The 20,600-nt window shown below is 42.7% G+C and overlaps 1 protein-coding gene across 1 annotated transcript in view; it reads left to right on the forward strand.

Moving 5' to 3' along the window:
* Positions 1-20,023, forward strand: part of PNPLA2 (patatin like domain 2, triacylglycerol lipase) — a 34,852-nt gene extending 14,829 nt beyond the window's left edge. The window contains exons 3-10 of the mRNA XM_075837599.1: positions 7,944-8,176; positions 10,806-10,871; positions 14,146-14,355; positions 16,594-16,654; positions 17,750-17,911; positions 18,108-18,240; positions 18,327-18,449; positions 19,253-20,023. Of these exons, the coding sequence (XP_075693714.1) occupies positions 7,944-8,176; positions 10,806-10,871; positions 14,146-14,355; positions 16,594-16,654; positions 17,750-17,911; positions 18,108-18,240; positions 18,327-18,449; positions 19,253-19,529 (1,265 nt within the window). The 3' untranslated portion in view covers positions 19,530-20,023. The remainder of the gene's footprint in view (positions 1-7,943; positions 8,177-10,805; positions 10,872-14,145; positions 14,356-16,593; positions 16,655-17,749; positions 17,912-18,107; positions 18,241-18,326; positions 18,450-19,252) is intronic.
* Positions 20,024-20,600: the final 577 nt, after the last annotated feature.

A 20,600-nucleotide genomic window follows, 5' to 3' on the forward strand; every position in this document is an offset into this window, starting at 1 on the left:
CCGGGTCTTCCGGCCGAAATACAATTCGTACATTACGGACGTAACATGGTCGTGTGAACCCAGCCTAATAGAAGTCTTTAGTGGTTTTCTCCTAGCATGTGTTGTGTCGGGGGTTGACCACCTTAAAGAAGACCCGTCACCTCTCCTGACGTGTCTGTTTTAGTAAATAACTATATTCCCCATGAAATAACCATTCTGGAGCATCTTTTCTTAGAACTCTAAGTTTAGCTGTTCCTCTTATATTCCTCCTAGAAATGTATGAATAAATTGACATCTAGTTGTGGTGATGGGCGAACACAGATTGCCAATGTCCAATTCGCGCCGACCAAGTGAGACTGTGTAGGGACACGCCCCTTTGACAAGGAGAATGACACCCAGTTGTCGATATATTCAAAAATTTCTAGGAGGAATAATAGAGGATTGGCAAAACAGAGTTCCAAGAAAAGATATCCCAGAATTGTTGTTTCATGGAAAATACAAGTATTTAGTAAAATAGACATGTCAGGAGAGGTGACCGGTCCTCTTTAAATGAAGTATTTTACCTCTTTAAGAGCGATTACATGTTTTCTTCGGGACATTTTATCTTTCACCTCTCTGGGATCCGTTCCTTTTTTTTTTTTTTTTCTTCTAAATAGTACAAGGGAAAACCAAGTGTACAAGTTGAACCCAGAGCGTTGTAAAACTAAAACACAAAAGTCTCTTTAATGAGAGAGGTGATTTGTTGGCCTATCCCGCCCCCCGCCCCCCGTTCCTGTTTTGCCTGCATCCATAACAGCGGCTGATAATTGCATTGTGACCCTGTGGTATTATTGGCAGAGGGTATCACATGCGTTCATGAACACGTGAATGCTCCTGTCACCTCTGTCTAGAACAGTGTTTAGAGCGTGCACGGTTTACGCCATTGACGGGACAGCAAAAGAAAAACAGTGTAACCCCTGTTGTTCCAGAGGGCAGCAATTTCTTTGCATATTCCCATTTAATTGATTATAAATCCAGGTAATACATAAAGGTGAATTAAATCTCTGTCCTCTAAGATGCTACTCACTCTTTATTTGTTTTCATCCGGCATCGAGTGGGTTCTATTCCATTCAGTAATGTATCATAGGATAATTCCACCAAGCATGGGAACCAAGGTCTAGGTGAATGTGCTGGCTGTAAACTTTTACAATACAGGGTTTAAACATAAAGAGCAACGTAAGAAGACTTTTGTAATCAATGTACTCCATTGCAGGAACAGAGTCTGTTCTGTAGTCAGAACCCCTCTATTATTTGTGCATAGTGGTATATTCTACAACACAGGGTTATCTCAGACTGACTGCTTAATTGTGGGCTGACCATTACATGCAGAAAATAGGGAGACCCCTGACTACATCTGACTTCTAGTGTTGGTTCGTCTTTAGCGGGCCAAATTCTCCTCAATAGCTGTTCAAATCTGTCAGCAACCTGCTGCCTGCTCTTTTGTGGCCACTTGTGCGAATAGGTCAGATAATACAGGCTGTCTAGTGACATGCATTTAAGGGCTAAGTACACCTTTTTGATGGGTACAGGATTCAGCGTAAGATACAGCTGCTCTGTATGCAAAATGCAAAGCAGCTGTATCTCAAAAAGTAAAAAAAAATGTTTAATAAAAACTAATCCTAAAGTTGTGTTTTTTTTTGTTTTTTTTTGTTTTTTTTTTAATACAAAATTTAAAGAGGTTGTACCAGAATCCAACATATCACCTATCCACTGAATAGTAGAGAATTTTCTGATGGTGACAGTCCCAGCAGTGACACCCAAGAACGAGAGTCCTAAATCAATAGATCCTCCTCACGTCAACCCCCCACAATGAGGAGAAGCTTGTATTGAGCATGCGCCCGACACTCCATTCAATGTCTATGAGAATTATGGAAACAGCAGAGTGCTGTACTTGGTGATTTCCGTTATACCTGCAGACTGAATGGAGCAGCAGCGCGCATGCTTCACCACTGCACCATTTAATGTCCTCCCTACTGCGGTAAAGCAGGGAGGAGGAACAGGGTTTTTGTTCACCTGATTGGTGGGGACCCCCAGTTGTTAATCCCCCCCCCCCCCCCAAAAAAAAAAAAACACCTGTCCTGTGGATAGGGGAATCCTCTTTTTTTTTTGGGGGGGGGATTCTGGGACAACCCCTTTAATATACATGTAGAACAAACAATGCCTTCCTAACCTACAATAGGGAGTCTGACACAAACTGTTGAACATTTCGACATATAAACCTAAATATGATCACTTAAACACATCTATCTCTCAATCCCAGGCCCGTTACTGGACATCTAAATTCCTCCCTTTGGATGCCATGACACAGGATCCAATAGCAGCCATCACTAGTGCCAAAAATCTTTACCATCAAAATGGCGGGAAAGACTTTGCACCAAAAATGATACTTAAATAGACCACAGTGATGATTGTAATACTATGTGGGTCTCCCCTAATGGTCCGGGATCCCATCATTTTAATCACTACCTGTCCGAACTGGAATCTCATTGATCATTTTTAGAAGTGTGTGTGTGTGTGTGTAATATATATATATATATACACACACACTGGTTACAAGGATTTGATTGTTCTATAGGACACACTGTATTTCTAATTCTAAAGTACTTTTCTTTCTATACTGGACACAGTTCATTTATTATGTGTACAATTTTCATACATCGATGTCATGATCACATTGGTTGTATTTGCATCCCTCTTCCAAATTCCTGAGGTAGGCGGTAGGGAGAAGGTTAATAAATAACAGGCATACCTCAAAAATGTGTTGTTTATCTGTCAAAAGCAGAGGCTCTTGGTCATATTTCTGCTATCTCCTCTTAGATATGATATCTTGTGATGCCAAATATCCAGTTAAAGAACATGCCGAACTATTTGTTTTTATCAACTACCGAGAATATATCCTAGCAAGACAGGACAAAGCCCAAATTCTGGCCTCTAACTTGTGGTTGGTTTTTTTTTGGTTGTTTTTTTTAATATTTACTAAAGTCCTAGTAATGCATTTTATCTATCATGGACACTATCACTAATGGTTTAAGCACGCAAGTGTTTGGGTTCCGTATCGCACAGATCCTTATTATAGTGTGCAAGGGGATTGTATTTTCTTGACAACCATTTTTCACATGGACTTCATGGAGGGGGTTCCCTTTTGGGACCCTCCTATATGAGCCAAGGCGGACACCCGCTACCATATAATACTACAATTCCACGACTTTTTCAGCTATTTGCCTTGCTTGTCTTGATTGTTTACAATACTTGTTTTGTCCGGTTGCACCTTTCCCATCGAGCCACTAATAAAAACGGAGAACTTATGGGGCGTGGGGGGTGAGAGGTAGCTGTAAAGTATCTGCCAGACACAGCTTCTGTGTCGACGCCCGTGGGTATTCGGTCTGCATCTGCTCCTAGGTCTGATAGGGTGACTCGATCTGCTACCACTCAGGCTGGTAGGCTGAGGAGTGGGAGAACCTATCACAGCCTGGCCAGACGGTTCTAGCACCCGCCCTCTGTCTATTTATACATTAATTTCTTGCTTGTCTTTGCCTGTGATTCTTTCCTGTTTCCCGGCTCTGCTGCTCCTGCTATTAATGACCTTGCTTCATTTTGACCCTGGCTTTACTGACTACTCTCCTGCTCTGCGTTTGGTACCTCGTACACTCCTGGTTTGACTCGGCTCGTTCACTACTCTTGTTGCTCACAGTGTTGCCGTGGGCAACTGCCCCATTTCCCTTAGCTTCTGTGTACCCTTGTCTGTTTGTCTGTCGTGCACGTATTAAGCGTAGGGACCGTCGCCCAGTTGTACTCCGTCGCCTAGGACGGGTCGTGCAAGTAGGCAGGGACTGAGTGGCGGGCAGATTAGGGCTCACCTGTCTGTCTCCCTACCCCGTCATTACAGTAGCATTGTCAAGTCTTGTCCGCAGACTTTCAAATAATTTGCTAACATGATTATACATGAGGTGTCTTATGTAGGATGGATGTTGTATAATAGTTTTCTTGCTCTAGTTCAGAAATAGGACAATTTCTCTGGCTTTTCCCTCTGTAGTGACGGCATGTGACGATCTGGATTATGGGCTTAATGTACAATCGGCTAAAAATGAAGTCCTCGTTCATAATGGATTCATTCTACCGCGTGTTAATCTGTGCGACTGGTATTCAGCAGCTCACAGACTTCTGACCTATAACTATGTAGGGCACACTTTCTTGGTACATCCTATGTGATGATTTTCTTTGGGGAACTCTTTTCTGTATATTTGGGAATTCTATTATGAGCAGTTACCTCATCTATTTCTATTACCCCAATCGTTCCCTATACAAGCAGGATTGATTCTGGTAATGGCGGAGGAGCGGGAAATCAAATCCCCCAGAGCTGTCAGAGAAAATAAAGCCAATTGTCCAGGATGTGATTGTTCCCTTATACAACAAATGGAGATCCGTAGATTACCCAAGCCTTGACTCGTGAAGGTTATGGGATCCCGCTCATGTGTGTGTGTGTGTGTGTGTGTGTGTGTATATCTATATATAGCCAGCTCCTGGCACTCAGCCAGCACACTCCGAGACTTTTCTTAGAAATGTTTTTCCTAGAAATGTTTATTGAAGAGAGGAATTTGCGTATAATGAGGACCTTTACCTCACGTACAGCTGCACTTTACTGCAGTATCAATCTTTGCCTTCTACTTTATTCCATCCTATTGACTGTTTGTTTTTATATTTTTGCAAACCTAGTACCTCCTTTTACGGAAATGTCTACTTCTAGGTAACGGACTTACTATAAAATCGAATTTATTTATGTGGGATCTTTTTTTGAAGCTTTCAATTATTGATATAGCGTTAACATATTACACAGTGCTGACCCCAGAATATACATCATCATATTTGTTATAATATTGTTCATTGCACAGGAAGTTTGTTTAACTTTTTGGGGTTCTATTTCATCATTGGGTTTCTAAAGTGTTCAGCTATTGCTCGTCAGCCCATGTGGGTCTCTATTTCGGCACAGGGATTTTATACAGGCTTGGGACCGTCCCTCGTTCGGGACCTTCCTTTCTATGATGCAGCGCGGGGGGCCGTTCTAAAGGAGTGGTGGACTCTGATGAACTTTGCCTATCAATGTGTGATCGATGGAGGTCTTAACCCCCAGGTTATCCCCGTCTTTTACCTTAGGGCATATGGAAAGTAGTCTTTTAAAAGAGACATATCCTTTAAAAGGGTTCTCTTGGACTTAAGCATTGATGGCCTAATCTAGCAGAGGCAAGTAATGTTTAATCAGTGGGGGGAACCTGCTGATTAGCACAATGAAGGGGCCACAAGGGGAATGGGGAAAGCTGCAGTAGGAGGCACAGCTGCCGTTGTGTAAACAATGAAGGGGACGCGGCGCTCACAGGGTGATCAATGGGGATCCGGGAGATCCTAAGGATAGGCAACATTGTAGCCTTGCTGTGGTCTAGACATCTATTTCCATAAGGGTCAGTAATCTAGAGACAAGCGTTTTCTGGCTGGTGAGTAATCGACCAAGACGGGAGCGCAATGTGAAGTTTTTATGGGTTTTTTAACGTGTCAAGCTTTTATTAGCGTTTAAGTTGTACTGTACAGCAATGCTGGATATTTATATGCACTGATCATATTGCTGTTGTCCTGTACAAGAGTACACCGTGTGCGTTATTTACTCACTGGAGCTTTGGGATTTTTCCTAAATATCCCAGAGTCTATTCAGATTCCTTTACCACCATGGCCAACATGATAAGCTGTCACAGGGGCTGACACTGGAAAGCTGCCTGCCCTTTGTTCACACATGGAGTAAAGCCAGTTCTTTAGCACAACACATAGCTAGCTGGGCGAAAAGGGTGCTGGATTAAAAACCTGCTTTGGCATATTGCTATTAACTGCTTCATGGCTAATAACCCTGGTAACCTGTTCACTGCCAATTGAGATTTAGTAAGCTTTCTCGCAGTGCTCGATATGCACAGAGTTAGGCGTACACCCATATTTTCTTCTCTGCTCTTCCACCCTCTATAGGACTATCATCTTAGTCATTTTTTAGCTGCGATCTACAGAAGGTCACCAACTACAGTCACTGAGTTTCCTTCCACATAGTTACATAGTTAGTACAGTTGAAAAAAGACACCGGTCCATCAAGTTCAACCAAGGGATGGGAGAAATTATAGAACTTTTCTACCCCTATTTATTTGTGCATTACAATCTGCAAAAATGTCCACTTAATTTTTGCCGGTGGCAAGTTGTGGTGTTAGCGGTAGACCGCATGATCCCAAAGAACGTTATAGTGTAGATATGTGACCCAGAAGATACGGCTCGTCACTCAGGATACACATGACGTGGACATCAGCCACGTGATAATTGTTGAGAGATCAGTGCACGTTGCAGAGAGCGGTGTCACATTTACAACAGTTGCTCAGAGGACGGGGCATTGCTGGCCTTCAGCCTAGTCTCCTATGAACAAGTCCAGGCCTGTTATATAATGTGACAGTTTCATCAATACATTCTCTGTCTAGCAAGTGAGTCTCAAAATGTACTGATATGCAGAACAGGCTGCCATACACATGAACGGAGGTGACCACGTGGGTGTGCAGCCATCATCTGGATGTGGTGGCCGCCTCTTATGGCTATCGGACATGGTACACAACCATGATCCTTTTGAATGGGTGTTCCAATCTGAGATATTTATGGCATATCCCCTGATCGACACTCTAGAGAGAATGAGATGAGGTGAAGACGTGGCAAAACATGCATGCTGTGCTCCCCATTGTAGTTTATGGGAGTTGCGAAATGCCCCCAAAAGTAGAACATACTGTCCATAGGGCATAAATGTCAGAGATGAGGATATCTCTAAGTTTTCTTGTTGATCTTGGGAGTGGAATAATCTGACAAGGAGGCCCATGTACCAGGAAAGGTTGTGTACCCCGTTTTAAGGCTATCCCATAAATGTCGGAAAAATTGAATATTTGTAAGTGCTTTTGAGTTGTTTGTACGTTATAAAGTCTACATTGTTGACTAGTACGGTGTATGACAAAAGAAACCCCAAAAAGTGGATTTGGATCTACCTCCTACTACTCTGGAACCAGATGGTGGATCTGAAGGCTATGGAGATAATAATCTAGTGTATAAAAGGTCCACTTCCTCGGTAAGAACACATTGCTGGTGGAGAAGCAGGCGGTTATAGAACATTCTTCCCCTAGAGAAAATGTAGGAAAATTGGGCAAAAGTTCCCGACAACAACATGAGACTGCAGTGAGGTTGAGTTTTATCATAATGACTGAACTTTTTCGCATTTCCAGAAAGTGATATTTATTCAAAAGCCTCTCTGATGTTTGCCAAGACCAATGTGAAATATTTACGATGTTTTAAACCTTTCACTTTTACCATAAGACTGAAATTATTATTCGAACCAAAAAGCTCTTATTTTTCCTGTCAAAATAAAACCCATTTACCAGTAAATATAAGATCTGGAGTTGTCAGCTTCTGTCAATTCTTCAAGCCAAATTAAAATTTTGGTATCTGGGTGACGACCCCTGTGGGAGCTGCAATGGCAGCCTTCATAGTTGTCCCCTCGCTTTCCCAAAAATAGCTCTAGTCAAGATATGGCATGCCAACTTAAAAGAGGAAGAAATACTACGTCAATTAACTTAATGAAACAATAGAACGTGTTAAGCCCATAGGCACAGATAAACTACAATATAAATTATGCTTCGCTTTTTACTGAATCTGATACTAATTATATATATATATATATATATATATATATATACATACTTTTGGGGTCAATAAAGCGCCCTCTTTTTTCACTATAAGCCTTTGTGAGTGCTGCTTATTTCTTTTATTTTTTTATTTTTATATATATATATATATTATTTATTTTTTTATTTATTTTTTTTAAATTTTGTTTTATATTTATACATGTTTTTTGCTCTATTTTTTTATAGGAGAGGCAGGTGCAAACATTATTGATGTCTCTAAGGAGGCAAGAAAGCGGTTCCTGGGTCCGCTGCATCCTTCATTTAATCTTGTGAAGATAATTCGGAACTGTCTGTACAAGACCTTGCCGGACGATGCACACGAGCATGCTACTGGAAGGCTGGGGATATCCCTGACACGAGTGTCTGATGGGGAGAATGTGCTGCTGACGCAGTTCAACACCAAGGAAGAGCTTATACAGGTAATGAATACTTTGTCATATTTTATCAGTAAATATAATGTCAGGCATAGACTGAAAATCGGTCTTCAATCCCTAATCTTAGAGGATTGTATAGTTTGCCTGATTCCTACAGAAACACACACTTATCACTGTCGGAGTCAATTCTAGTTTTTCTGCTGCTTGAGGCGAAAATTGAAATGGCGCCCCCCCCAGGTCTTGGTTGACATCCCCCTGGCTGTTCTACATCACTAGCAGCCTCCTCCAACTCTTGCAGATGCGCCGTTGCCTTGTGCTCCACTGGCATGCGTGGTGCAGCGATGAAGCCATGCAGAGTACACCTCGCTACACGGTGCGTGCCCAAGGAGTACAAGGCAATGGCGCATCCGAGAAAGTAAATATACAATGAATTTAAAACAATTCCATCTGCCCTGCAATTTAGTTATTATAAATATATCCTATATAATTACAGCTCCAGAACATAGCACTGACATATATACATCGCCAGAACCAATCTCAGTGCATAAATACAGCACTAGAACCATGCTCTGACATATATACAACACCAGAACAAAGCTCAATACATATATACAGCACCAGAACAAAGCTCAGTACATATATACAGCACCAGAACCAAGCTCTGTGCATGTATACAGCACCAGAACCGAGCTCAGTACGTATTTACAGCACCAGAACGTTTGTACGGCACCAGAACAAAGCTCAGTTCATATATACAGCACCAGAACAAAGCTCAGTACATATATACAGCACCAGAACAAAGCTCAGTACGTATTTACAGCACCAGAACGTATGTACGGCACCAGAACCAAGCTCTGAACGTATGTACGGCACCAGAACAAAACTCTGTACGTATGTGCGGCACCAGAACAAAGCTCCGTACATATGTACGGCACCAGAACCAAGCTCAGTACATATGTACGGCACCAGAACAAAGCTCAGTACGTATGTACGGCACAAGCACATATACTTCTCAATTTAGTGCAACCCCTGTCGTATACGTTTGTACGGAGTAAAACTACAGCTCCCAGAATGGCCAGAACAATGGTAAGGATATGCTGGGAGTTGTGATTTCACAAAAAAAAAAAAAAAATCGGACCATCCATCATCTCGCTACAGGTTATACAGTTACTACAGCACTGATTAGAGGAAGAATAAACCTTTACATTAAGTGACAGATTCTAGTTGTTTGTTTTTCTCTTCTCCATCCGGTCCAGAATTCTATGATGACTTCTCCTAGCCACAGTCCATTTCTGCAGTTTGCCGCTCCGATGTTTTCAGCTTCTCACTTTTCAAACATTTCTGCACCTAAAAACGGCAATAAACTTCTCATGGTGCCACACACTACGCCCCTAAATATAATAGCACCATACACTGTGTCCCTGATTATAATCGCACCATACACTGTGCCACACACACACTGCCCCCTGTAGATAGTTCAGCACATACTTTTAACAGAAAAAAACAAAACCATAGTCACCTGATCCCGTTCCCGCCCCGTCCTCTTGCAATGCAGGTCTGCTGGGGCTGAACGACGCAAGCGGCGCGATGACATCATTTGCTCCGTTGAAAGGCTGGGCAAGGTATTCTGCCCTGCCAATCAGCACCTTTCAATGACGCAAGCGGCGCGATGACCTCAGATTATGTCATCGCGCTACTTGCGTCATTAAAAAGTGCTGAATGACAGGGCACGGAACGTGCCCTGCCATTCAGCGCTTATGCATGTAATTGTATCCGCGTCCTATAGACGCATGTACAATTATAGTGGGGGTGGCCTGAGGCGAGATGCTCATCTCGCATAATGGACGGTGCGGCCCTGATCTCACTGTATTTAGTGGTGTATGATCTGCTTTGTCCTTCTTGCAAGCAGATGAATATAACCAATACTTTATTAGCAAGTTCAGCGACATTCCTACAAAGGACAGGACAGTTCTTTACTACGTGCAGTTGATTAAGGTGCAGGGAGCTATCCAGACCCTTTGGATCTCTGCAGGACCCCAAATAATAGGGTTGTTGCATGAAGACAACCCCTGTCCGTATTCCTTGTTAAGGCATATGGACGTCCCATGGGGCTCCACTCGGGCAGACCTGAGCGGTCCATGCATTACATGGATGGCTATTTATCTGAATGGCCGCCATGTAATACTACATTTCCGTGCAGGGGAAAGATATGACTGGCCACGGGTTTCCCCAGCAAAAATCAACTGTTTGCCAGGGATGCCAAGAGCCAGACCTGCAGCGATCAGCTGATTACCACCGTAAATACTACCTGAAAGTTGTTTCTGTCATACCCTTTATGTTTAGAATTTATTAGAATATATTCCTCTATTTAAATACTTCCACACTGTGAATAGAGAAATTGTGCCTATTAATATAATCCATTTATTGACGTCTAGTAACCTAACTGAAGAGCGTAAGCGCAAAGTCGGTTACCAATGTCCGTAGCTCCATGAGAACTATAGTATATATATATATTTATTTATTTCTAAAAAAAATTTTTCACAATCTGTATAAAATGAATACATGAAAAGCTATCGCTTTATAATAACACTTATCGATAAGAAGCCTTCCATTATATTGTTTGATATTCTCAGGTATGTTGACGTAATTAACCTGATTCCGCTCTGTCTTTCAGGCCTGCGTGTGCAGTACGTTTATACCTGTATACTGCGGACTTATACCTCCATGTCTGCAAGGAGTGGTGAGTATAGACAATGCTGTGTCTTCATAAGGACACGCTTGAAGGGGTTGTCCGGGACATTTAAAAGACTCACTAAGAGCAGGGGATGGGATAAATAAAATAAGTATAACTCACCTGATAAATCCCCTGCCACTTCAGCGCCGCATGAAGTGGCAGGGGACGACTCGCACATGACCGCTCCATCCAATCACCGTCCTCACAGGAGCGGCGGCGCTGGAGTGGCGGGGGATTAACCAGGCGTGTAATCCTTATTTTGTTTTATCACAGCCAGTCCCAGACAACCCCTTTTAAGCGACATAAGCAGTAAATTCCTCGTTTTGTTCTGAGCCAGAAGTAGAAGTCCTTGTGGTCAGGCTGACAAAAATGGCAGAATATCATTAAAGGAGGCCAAGACCAACCAATGCGGGTTTAGTGACCGTGAAAGAAGTCCGCCACTATTCATTAAACGGGCAGTGCCTTTGGCAAAACACATTACATTGGTAAATAGATGCAGGGTACAGGCTGACTTTCCAAGCACTGCTATTAGTAGAACATTGCAGACTGTCTTTCTCTATACACATAGCAAAATGTCAATATGGTATAACAGGCGGGCAATGACGTGGTTAAAAGTAAATTCTGCTTCCAATATAAGTAATAATCATGAGCCGTTGTGTAATCCTTGTGAATGTGCCGGCTCAGTCATTGCACCTTGTCTTTTATGGTTCTGTGCAACGCTGATGAAATGCAGAATGACCTGTTATCTCTTCATCACTGAGCTTCAGACATTATTACTGTCATTTTTAATTATTTCCACATGAAAAGGAGATGAACTTCTTTACAAATCAACATCTGCCATACATGAGACGAGCGCTTGGCCTTTCGGACTGAATACCTACACGTTGGCTTTCTGTTGGTTAAGGCTTCTTAAAATGAGAGAACCTTTCACCTGCCCATACATGTGCTGCATGTAATAGGCAGGGCTGCACAAACCCGGTCTCAGGGTATGTTCACACGACCCATTTTCTGCCGTTTTTCAGGCCGTAAACGCCTGAAAAACGGCCGGAAAATCGGAAGCGGAACGACTCCAAGCATCTGCCCATTGATTTAAAAAAACGGCGTTCTGTTCCGACGGGCCGTTTTGAAAAACGTGCAGGTTACTTCTTGGGACGTTTTTGGAGCTGTTTATCATTAACTCTATGGAAAACAGCTAAAAAAACAGCGCAAAAATCGCGAGTGGCTTAAAAATGTCTGAAAATCAGGAGCTGTTTTCCCTTGAAAACAGCCCAGTAATTTCAGAAGTTTTTGAGTTTGCGTGTGAACATACCCTCACTTTAATTTTTTTCCTATCCTCTGTTATTTAGATATCAGTGCCGTTATATTTGGCGCCCAATATGTAAATAACCCCTTGAACTGTCAATGGGGCGTGTTACTTGTCGCTGTGACACTGTCCAGTTCAGCTACGGTTCGTGTCACAGCGGCTTTTGCTGTGTGATCTCTCTCGCGAGATCAGTCTTTTTCCTTCACTGTCTGACAAGAGATAGAGAGGGGAGCGCGCACGCACAGCTCCGCTGCCACCACGGAACAGAGGAAGAGAAGAAGAATGAATTCCGTGGCAGCGGGTGTATCGTCTGCAACCGCGTCTGATCTGTGCGAGATCACACAGTCTTGTCGTCCTTGTTTGCTGAGAGCTGAAGAGTGAGAGCGTGTGCTCCGATGCCGCTGCTGACGATACTCTTGCCACCGCCACGGAACCGCTTCTGTTGTGCAGGTGAATGGTAATCTTTAAATATCTCCAGGACAAATGACCAGACATTTATCAGAGTAGAGATCTCTATCCGGGTTCAGTCTGTAATGACTGCCCCTAAGCTTTTTATGGGGTTCTCTGCGGGCTTTTTCTGTGTTTATTAATATATACTTAAATTCTGTCCCTGAGCTCTTAAAGGGGTTGTCCGGTTTCAGAAAATTACTGTTATTTTTTTATATAATTAAAAGTTATACAATTTTCCAATATACTCTCTGTATTAATTCCTAACCATTTTCAAGATCTCTGCTTGTTGTCATTCAGTAGGAATATTCATTGTTTACTTCCAGTGGATAAAATTCAGTCCATGGACACACAAGTGTGTCTATCAGAGCGGAGTCTTCTAACCCTCGCAGCACCCGTGTGTCCATCACATGACCATGGACAGAATTGTTATCCTCCAGGACCGCATTGGGGGGGGGGGGGTGTTTGTCTACTTAGACTTCATATATGGGCAGGGTAATGGAATACTTACATAGAAATATATATAAATATTCTGTCCATATGAATAAACCAAATCCATACACCCCTCCCACATCCAGTCCCCAGAATTATAGGGCTTATTTTGCTTCCAGCGCTGTATAAGAACCTTCAAGAACTTATTTAAAAAATAATTTTTACCAATTGTTGAAAATCTCAATGTAACAGTTGTAGACCTGTGTTTATTGGACCCATTTGTCCTGGAATATAACTGTAAATCAATGTTGGAACCTATCTTGAGGATTTCCTGTCTATATAAAAATGGCCAAACACTATTTTGGCAGGAGGGCTGGTGATCTAGTCTCGTCTGACTGTCCCCAAACAGCAGCTGTAGGGGGCGGGGGGTGAATCGGACATGTTAAATTTCAACATGCCCTGTTCTATTATTCCCACAGGAAACAAGCCGCTGCCAGAGCAGCTTGCCAGCCTAGTCCCCTCTCACCATTGTAATAAATAGAGCAGGCAATGGCTGGGTGAAATGGCGAGTGTTGGGTTGGCAGCTTTTCAACGTGTGTGGCCATGCAACTAGAGGATACGTACGTTACAAATGATGAGTGTAGTGGTCCTCTAAGTGTCTGATTCCTATCCAGTTATGTGACTAAAGAACGGGCTCATGTGAGGAGTTTGAGGATAGAAAATAATCAATTGGGAAGCCAAGGAATAAAGGTTTAGGCCGCAGATGGAGCGGGATGCCCTGTCGGCACAGATGAGGGTTTTTGAAAGTGAATATGAGCAGGTTGTGGCGTCCTGCACTAAGTTCATTCTTGCTGTAACTTTGGTGTTGACAACTCTGCTAACTTTTACTGAATTGACTTGTACAAATCCCTGCTAGCACGTATTTACTTTACATCTGTCGTTGGTCAGTGACCTTGTGGATTGTGAAAGGTTGACTATAGCGGGGGATGCCACGTGACGGTATAGAGTTTAGTATAAAGCGTTGCTCGCTTCTGTTATCATGGCTGTAAGTTTTTAGATCTATTCATATCTCACCAACTCATTTCCTTCTTGTTTCAGAGATATGTAGATGGTGGAATTTCTGATAACCTCCCCCAGTATGAGCTGAAGAACACCATCACAGTCTCCCCCTTTTCAGGCGAGAGTGACATCTGTCCCCGTGATATTTGCACCAACATCCATGAGCTCCGGGTCACAAACACCAGCATCCAGTTCAACCTCAGTAACTTGTACCGACTGTCCAAAGCCCTGTTCCCTCCAGAGCCTCAGGTACTGATGACCATCCATTATCATGTGTCAGACGGGACAATTATAGGTTTATTACCATGTAGTATCATTTGTGCATGTAACAAAGTTGGAATGGACGGGATTTATGCATGATATGTGGCAATGTCAAGAAAAACATTTTTTTTATACTATGTCGGGGGTTTTCAATAGATCTGGAATTTAGATAAAAGGTTTGCTTAGGATAATATAACCCACATGCTTGAAAATGCGGCTCTTATAGACCGTCAAGACTTGTAATCCTGGAAATAGAAACTTTATTATTGCAATACTCGGACAATACTTTTTGCTGAGATTCTGCTGTGCTTTGCTGCCACCTAGTGGTAAAAAATGTATAACTATGATTTCTTTTTACACTTTCTGATCTTCTTAGGCCCCATGCACACGACCGTAAAAATTCTTCGTAATACGGTCCGCAACTACGGACCCACTCAGTTCTATTGGCCGTGGACACCTTGCCGTATCGCTACGGATAAAAGAACATGTCCTAACTTTTGCTTTTTTTTTTTACGGCCCGTGCTCCCATACTTTGTACGGGAGAACGGGCCTTATGCTGTACATAGTTTTGTAGATTTCTTTATACTTTTGCAGGGACGTGTTATGGCGTATATAATATAATAATCATGGATAACTTCTGTAAATTGCAACTAAGAAAATAGGTAGAAATAATTATTATTTTTTTATGCAGAAACATATAGCTTGCCTGACATCGCTGTCTTGGGAAATAGCGCACGCTACATTATAATTAAATACTGGTATGCTGCCTGACCGTATTAGAGAATATATCCCAATATGCACAGATGTTTTCTGAAGAGCGCCCCCCACTGGATTATTAGAAGAATACAATCTCTCTTATGTTACATGTAAACATTACTCCGTAGAACAGTTATTGCACGGTGAAACAATAAAGGAGCTTTATAGGGTTAATCTTTTTTTTCTCCAGTAAACTCTTACGTTAACGTACCGTTTCTATTGTCTGCCGCGCGCCCCCATAGTTACACATCTATATAGCACTAGAACTGCTTCTCCCAGAGTGACAGCCAGGCAAAGATTACATTGAAAGCACACGTTGTCTTTTGTAAGCTCGTCCGTGGCGCGGCTGGCTGTCCAGACTTTTCTTATTGGTGTCCTCAGTGGCTTTATAGTCCAAACTGTTTCCTTTCAAACTGGAATTTTACCTTTTTAATCCAGGTGTATTTAGGTAATGATGGCGAGTAAACCCTTCAAGAAGCAGTGGAAAAGACCAAGAATGATTTGTTAAAACTGACATTGTATAGTATGCCATGTATTACCTATACTAAAGGCGGTGTTGGCGCTGCCCTAGTTATTAGGAGGCATGTGAGTTGTTTGGTAAACATTAGTAGATAAGGAGGAACCGCTACACACAATTGGCAAAAAAAACGTTCCCATGCACGTCTTAATGGGGTTTTACAAAGGACGATTATCGGGCAGACGAGCGTTCGTTGCGTTCGACATTCCATTGCTCTGCTCCGTCAGAAAAGCAGAACAAGGGAAAAAACGTATGCGCGGGTTCCAATGCACGATGGACACCAGTGGCGGTTTACTGAACCCATTGACTTTAATGGTTTCTGTTGGGGTGGTTTTACCAGAAACAATAGCGCAGTATTTACAGTATTCTTAATCGGATCTGTGGTGGAGGCCCTAACAGAGCGTCAAACGCAGATGGGAATTAGGCGTTATTCACACAAATGTATTTCACGTCTGTGTGCTGTCCGTTTAAATAACGGACAGCACACTGACCCATGTGATTCATTGGGGCTATTCACACAGCCATGTTTTTTTTTTTCCCGTTGCACGAACCTCACTGCATGTCCTATTCTGGTCCGTTTTTGCGGAACAGACTCGCCCATTGAAGTCTATGGATGCGTGAAAAACACAAACGACATCCGCGTGCTGTCCGTTTTTCACGCATCAGTTGCTAAAGAAATGCAGAGAATAAAAAGTTAACCCAGGAAGTGCTTACAGAAGAGAAACACGAAAGAGAAAAACTGCTGACACACGGAAATCACAGTCGCCCAACACAGTCATATTCATGAAAAACAGCCAGAATTTTGCAGATGCAAAGCTGACACGTTTGTGTGACTGAGGCCTTATAAAGGGGACAAAAATCTAAGTTTAGTTTGTAATCGAGTATATTTTTATAGGCTCTTGTACACACATCAGAGGTGCTTCTATATTAACCTATTATTTTTTTCTCCGTAGGTTTTGAAAGAGATGTGCAAGCAGGGATACAAGGACGCTCTACGTTTCCTAAAGAAGAATGGTATGTATATATGTATTTACTACATGAGGTTTCCTGGATTATTCATCAACATATGTTTATTCTGTACATACATCATATTCTATATATGAAATATAGCGATATTTTTTTGTATTCACAAGTTCTAATAAAAAGGACATGATCGATCCATGTTCCTGTTGTACTCAGAACTGGTAACAAATGGCAACTATTCAGCCGGGTCCAGGGCTGTTTCGCTGGCAACGTGGACCCTCCTTCATTGATTCTCAGAGGCAGGACCCCCAGGCTAGTTCGAATTGAAAAGTTTGGGATGTCTGGACACTATCACACAAGCTGAGTTTTCTACAAGAAGTTATTTTGCTTTAAGGGCACATTCAGACGTGGCAGAATTGTTCCGCTGCAAATGTTGGTGCAGATTTGGGGCAATTACGCAACGAATCTCCACCAACATTTGCATATTTGACAGGTAATTCAGACGTTGCAGATATCACAGCGGACTTGCCACAGATTTCAGTTTTTGTATTGCAAAGGCTGAAATCCGCAGTGAAATTCCGCTTCTTCTCCACAACGTCATGAGCATGCTGCGGAGTGAAAATTCTGCACCGCAGCCTGATTTCCGCACAGTTATTTTCTGCAACGTCTGAACTAACTTTCCTAAAAATGTATAGAAAGAAATGAAAAAAACGGCTGCTGCAGAACTCCACTGCGGACTGTCGGCACCGGAATTCAACAGCAATTCTGCCACGTGTGAATGTGCCCTAAACAGGTTGTCCAGGATTAGAAAAGCATGTCTGCCCTCTCCCAAAAATAGCGCCACACCTGTCTACAGGTTGTGTGTTGTATTACAGCCCAGCTTCATTCACTTCAATGGAGCTGAGCTGCAATACAAGACACGACCCATGGACAGGTGTGGCGCGGTTTTGGAATAGGGCAGCCACGTTTTTCGAATCCAATACTATTCCTTTAGACTCTAGTGCCCACTGGTGTTTTTGCTTTCACTGTCAGGGTTTCCAGCACTTGACAGCAAGAATAGTGCAGCAGGCCGCTGCAAAGACTTTTTTTTTTTTTTTTTTTAAATCCGTAGTACAACAAAATTTATTCCATGCCTTCTCACCGTAGGGCTGTTGAACCGACCGCGGCCTATGAGATACTTGGCCCTGCCACCACCGGCCCACCAGAATGAAGAAAGCCGTGAAAGAGAGGAGCAGGCGGCAGAAAGTACTGCAGCTGAGGAGGCAGAAGAACATGTATTTGAGCATCTTCCTCAGAGACTAAACCAGGGTAAGAATTAGAAATCTATGTAGAAGCGCCAACCATAAGAAATCCTCAGTGATGTTTGCTATATGAATGCACAGCTGTTCTCCTAGTGGAAGAGGTTGATGTTTGTAGTTCTACGTCATCATATCACCCCCATCCTCCTATTACACATACATTTTTTGGTCTCCGATAACTCACCGTCTCTCTCCTCCCTCGCCAGCTCTTCTAGAGGCCTGTACTGAGAAGCGTAGTGTGTACCTATCCATATCCAACCTGCTGCCTGTACGCCTGGCATCTGCCTTAATGCTACCATACACTTTACCATTGGAATCTGCAGTGTCCTTCACCGTCAGGTATGAAATAGGCGAAGGGTTAAACATAATGTCCCGATTTACATATTAACGGTAAACTTTTAGAACTATGCTTCTCTCTGTTGCAGGCTTCTGGAATGGCTTCCTGATGTCCCAGAGGATATCCGATGGATAAAGGATCAGACCCGGAAAGTATGTCACTATGTCCTCAGGAAAGCGAAGAAGAAGCTGGGGAGTCACATATCTGCTCGGTACACTTTTATTTCTTTTCTATTAAGTCCTAATATAATGGCTGAAGGAAATATTGAAATTAAAGAGAGATTCCATATTACCTTTTTTTTTTTTAAACAACAAAAATCCACGGGAGAATTGCAGCCCCATTTATTCCTATGGGGCTATGCACACGCCCGTGGTTTCCACAGTCCGTGCATGGCCCAGGAGCCTGGACCTTAGAAAGAACGGGCATGTCTTATTACGGCCGTGTTCTGTGGTCCAGGCTCATAGGAAATAATGGACGCGGCCATGTGCACGCCCCGCGATTTGCAGCCGGCTCACTGGTGACACTCTGTTGCCAGCCGACCTGAAAATCACGGCCGTGCACATGGCTACAGTCGTGTGCATGAGGCCTACAGCTGGGTTCACACAGAGTTTTTTTACAGGCGGAAAATCTGCCTGAAAATTCCGTTTGGAATTTGGCTGCTCGTGGAAAAAAAAAAGCAGCATGTCCTTTCTTGCTGAGGTTTCCGCCTCAACCTCCCATTGAAGTCTATGGGCATCAGAAAAAAACCCGCGGCGCTAGTTTCTGAGCATTTTTCACACGCGGTCATTGCGTTAGCTTCAATGGCCCCCCCGGCCATTGTTTAGCGCCGCGGGTCAACAAAATGCCGCAGAAATATATGTGCAGGCAGATCAAAATTCCTGAAGAAATTCTGAGTCAGATGTTATGCCTGCACAAAAAGTCTGTGTGAACAGGGCCTAAGAGTCAAAATAAAGAGTGCTACATGCCGTCTCTTTACAGAAATTTCTCTAGTTTATGATTTGCGTTTTGTTCCAGGCTATATTACCATCTGGAACTGAGGCGATCGCAGAGCCTTCCTGTCCCACTGGTTTTTGGCGCCAGCGAGTCTTTGCCCAGGTGGATTAGGAGCAATGCCTCCTTAATGGACGTGATGCAAAAATGGGAGGACTATCAACGGCAATTGATGCCTGGACTCTTCTGTATTAACGTGGACATGCAGGCCACGCTCTACCACCAACAGCCGGAGATCTCCATGGACCCCAACAGCCTTATGGTGGAAGTGACCAAAGCTGATGTCTCCGAGACCTCGTGAAAACCATATTTTTAGATGTACACCACTGACTAGAACCTGTCTCTGTTTGGTTTAGGACCTTCTCTCCTAGTGGTATTTCTATTGAGTTATAGAAAGATATATCCACAAATGATCATGGTCCAATGTTTAAGGTAAAGTGGCATTTTAAATAAGGGACTCGAATGTCGGTGTCTAGAGCGACTGTCACCTTTTTTAATGGTGTGAAAACCTCATAACGCACACTGGATATGGATTATGATACCACGCTGTAATACTCATTTGTTGTATGGAGTACCAGGGTTATTGAGAAGTAGAGATTCTGTTTAATATATAGGAGCTATAGAGATCTGAACGAAAACTGCAAGTGATGCAAGAAAAAGAAAGTTCTACAAATATCAGAGTCTATACGTACGTTGTTCGCATCGTGTGTCTAAACACAGTACACGGCTTCAGTCTTTCCATTCGCAGATAAACCTTTTCAAAAGGCACAATAATAAATTTGCTAAAGTAGAAAAGGTGAGGTTCCTGCCACATTTCCATTCATCCCAGAGAGCGTTCAGTCAATACATATAATAGGCCTATATCATAATTACCATACAGACCGGGTATCGTATAGATGAGGCGAGTAAAGTGTCAGCCGTTTGGTCCTAGATCTGTATCTGCCTGTATCTCTAGTGCCAATATTGAATTCCAGTTTACTAGTCATGTGTATATAATCTTTACCCTAGAAGATTGGTTTTTTTGTTCCACCAAAAACGAAAGTTGTGAGTGGAGCACTACTTGTAATATTATTTCCCCAAAATATAGTTATGATGAGCAGATCATTTCACCAGGTTGTACAGTTTACAAATTGATTTGCATAATTTGACCCCTTGCGGAGCATTGAAGAATCTATTTTCTATCTTTTAACTAGAAGTTGATATCAATATCGGTAAATCGATTGTATCAGTGTCCACAGATTCGCAATCATCTCATCTGTTAGTGAGAATCCTCTACCTGACCAGGACAGCAGGGGTGGGGGGGGGGGGGGTGCACTGATGTAAATGGATAAGAATATGTTTGAGGAAAGAATTGTATGCGATTTGTTGACTG

This window comes from Rhinoderma darwinii, chromosome 9 (genome assembly GCF_050947455.1).
Source record: "Rhinoderma darwinii isolate aRhiDar2 chromosome 9, aRhiDar2.hap1, whole genome shotgun sequence".
NCBI classification, from domain to species: Eukaryota; Metazoa; Chordata; class Amphibia; order Anura; family Rhinodermatidae; genus Rhinoderma; species Rhinoderma darwinii.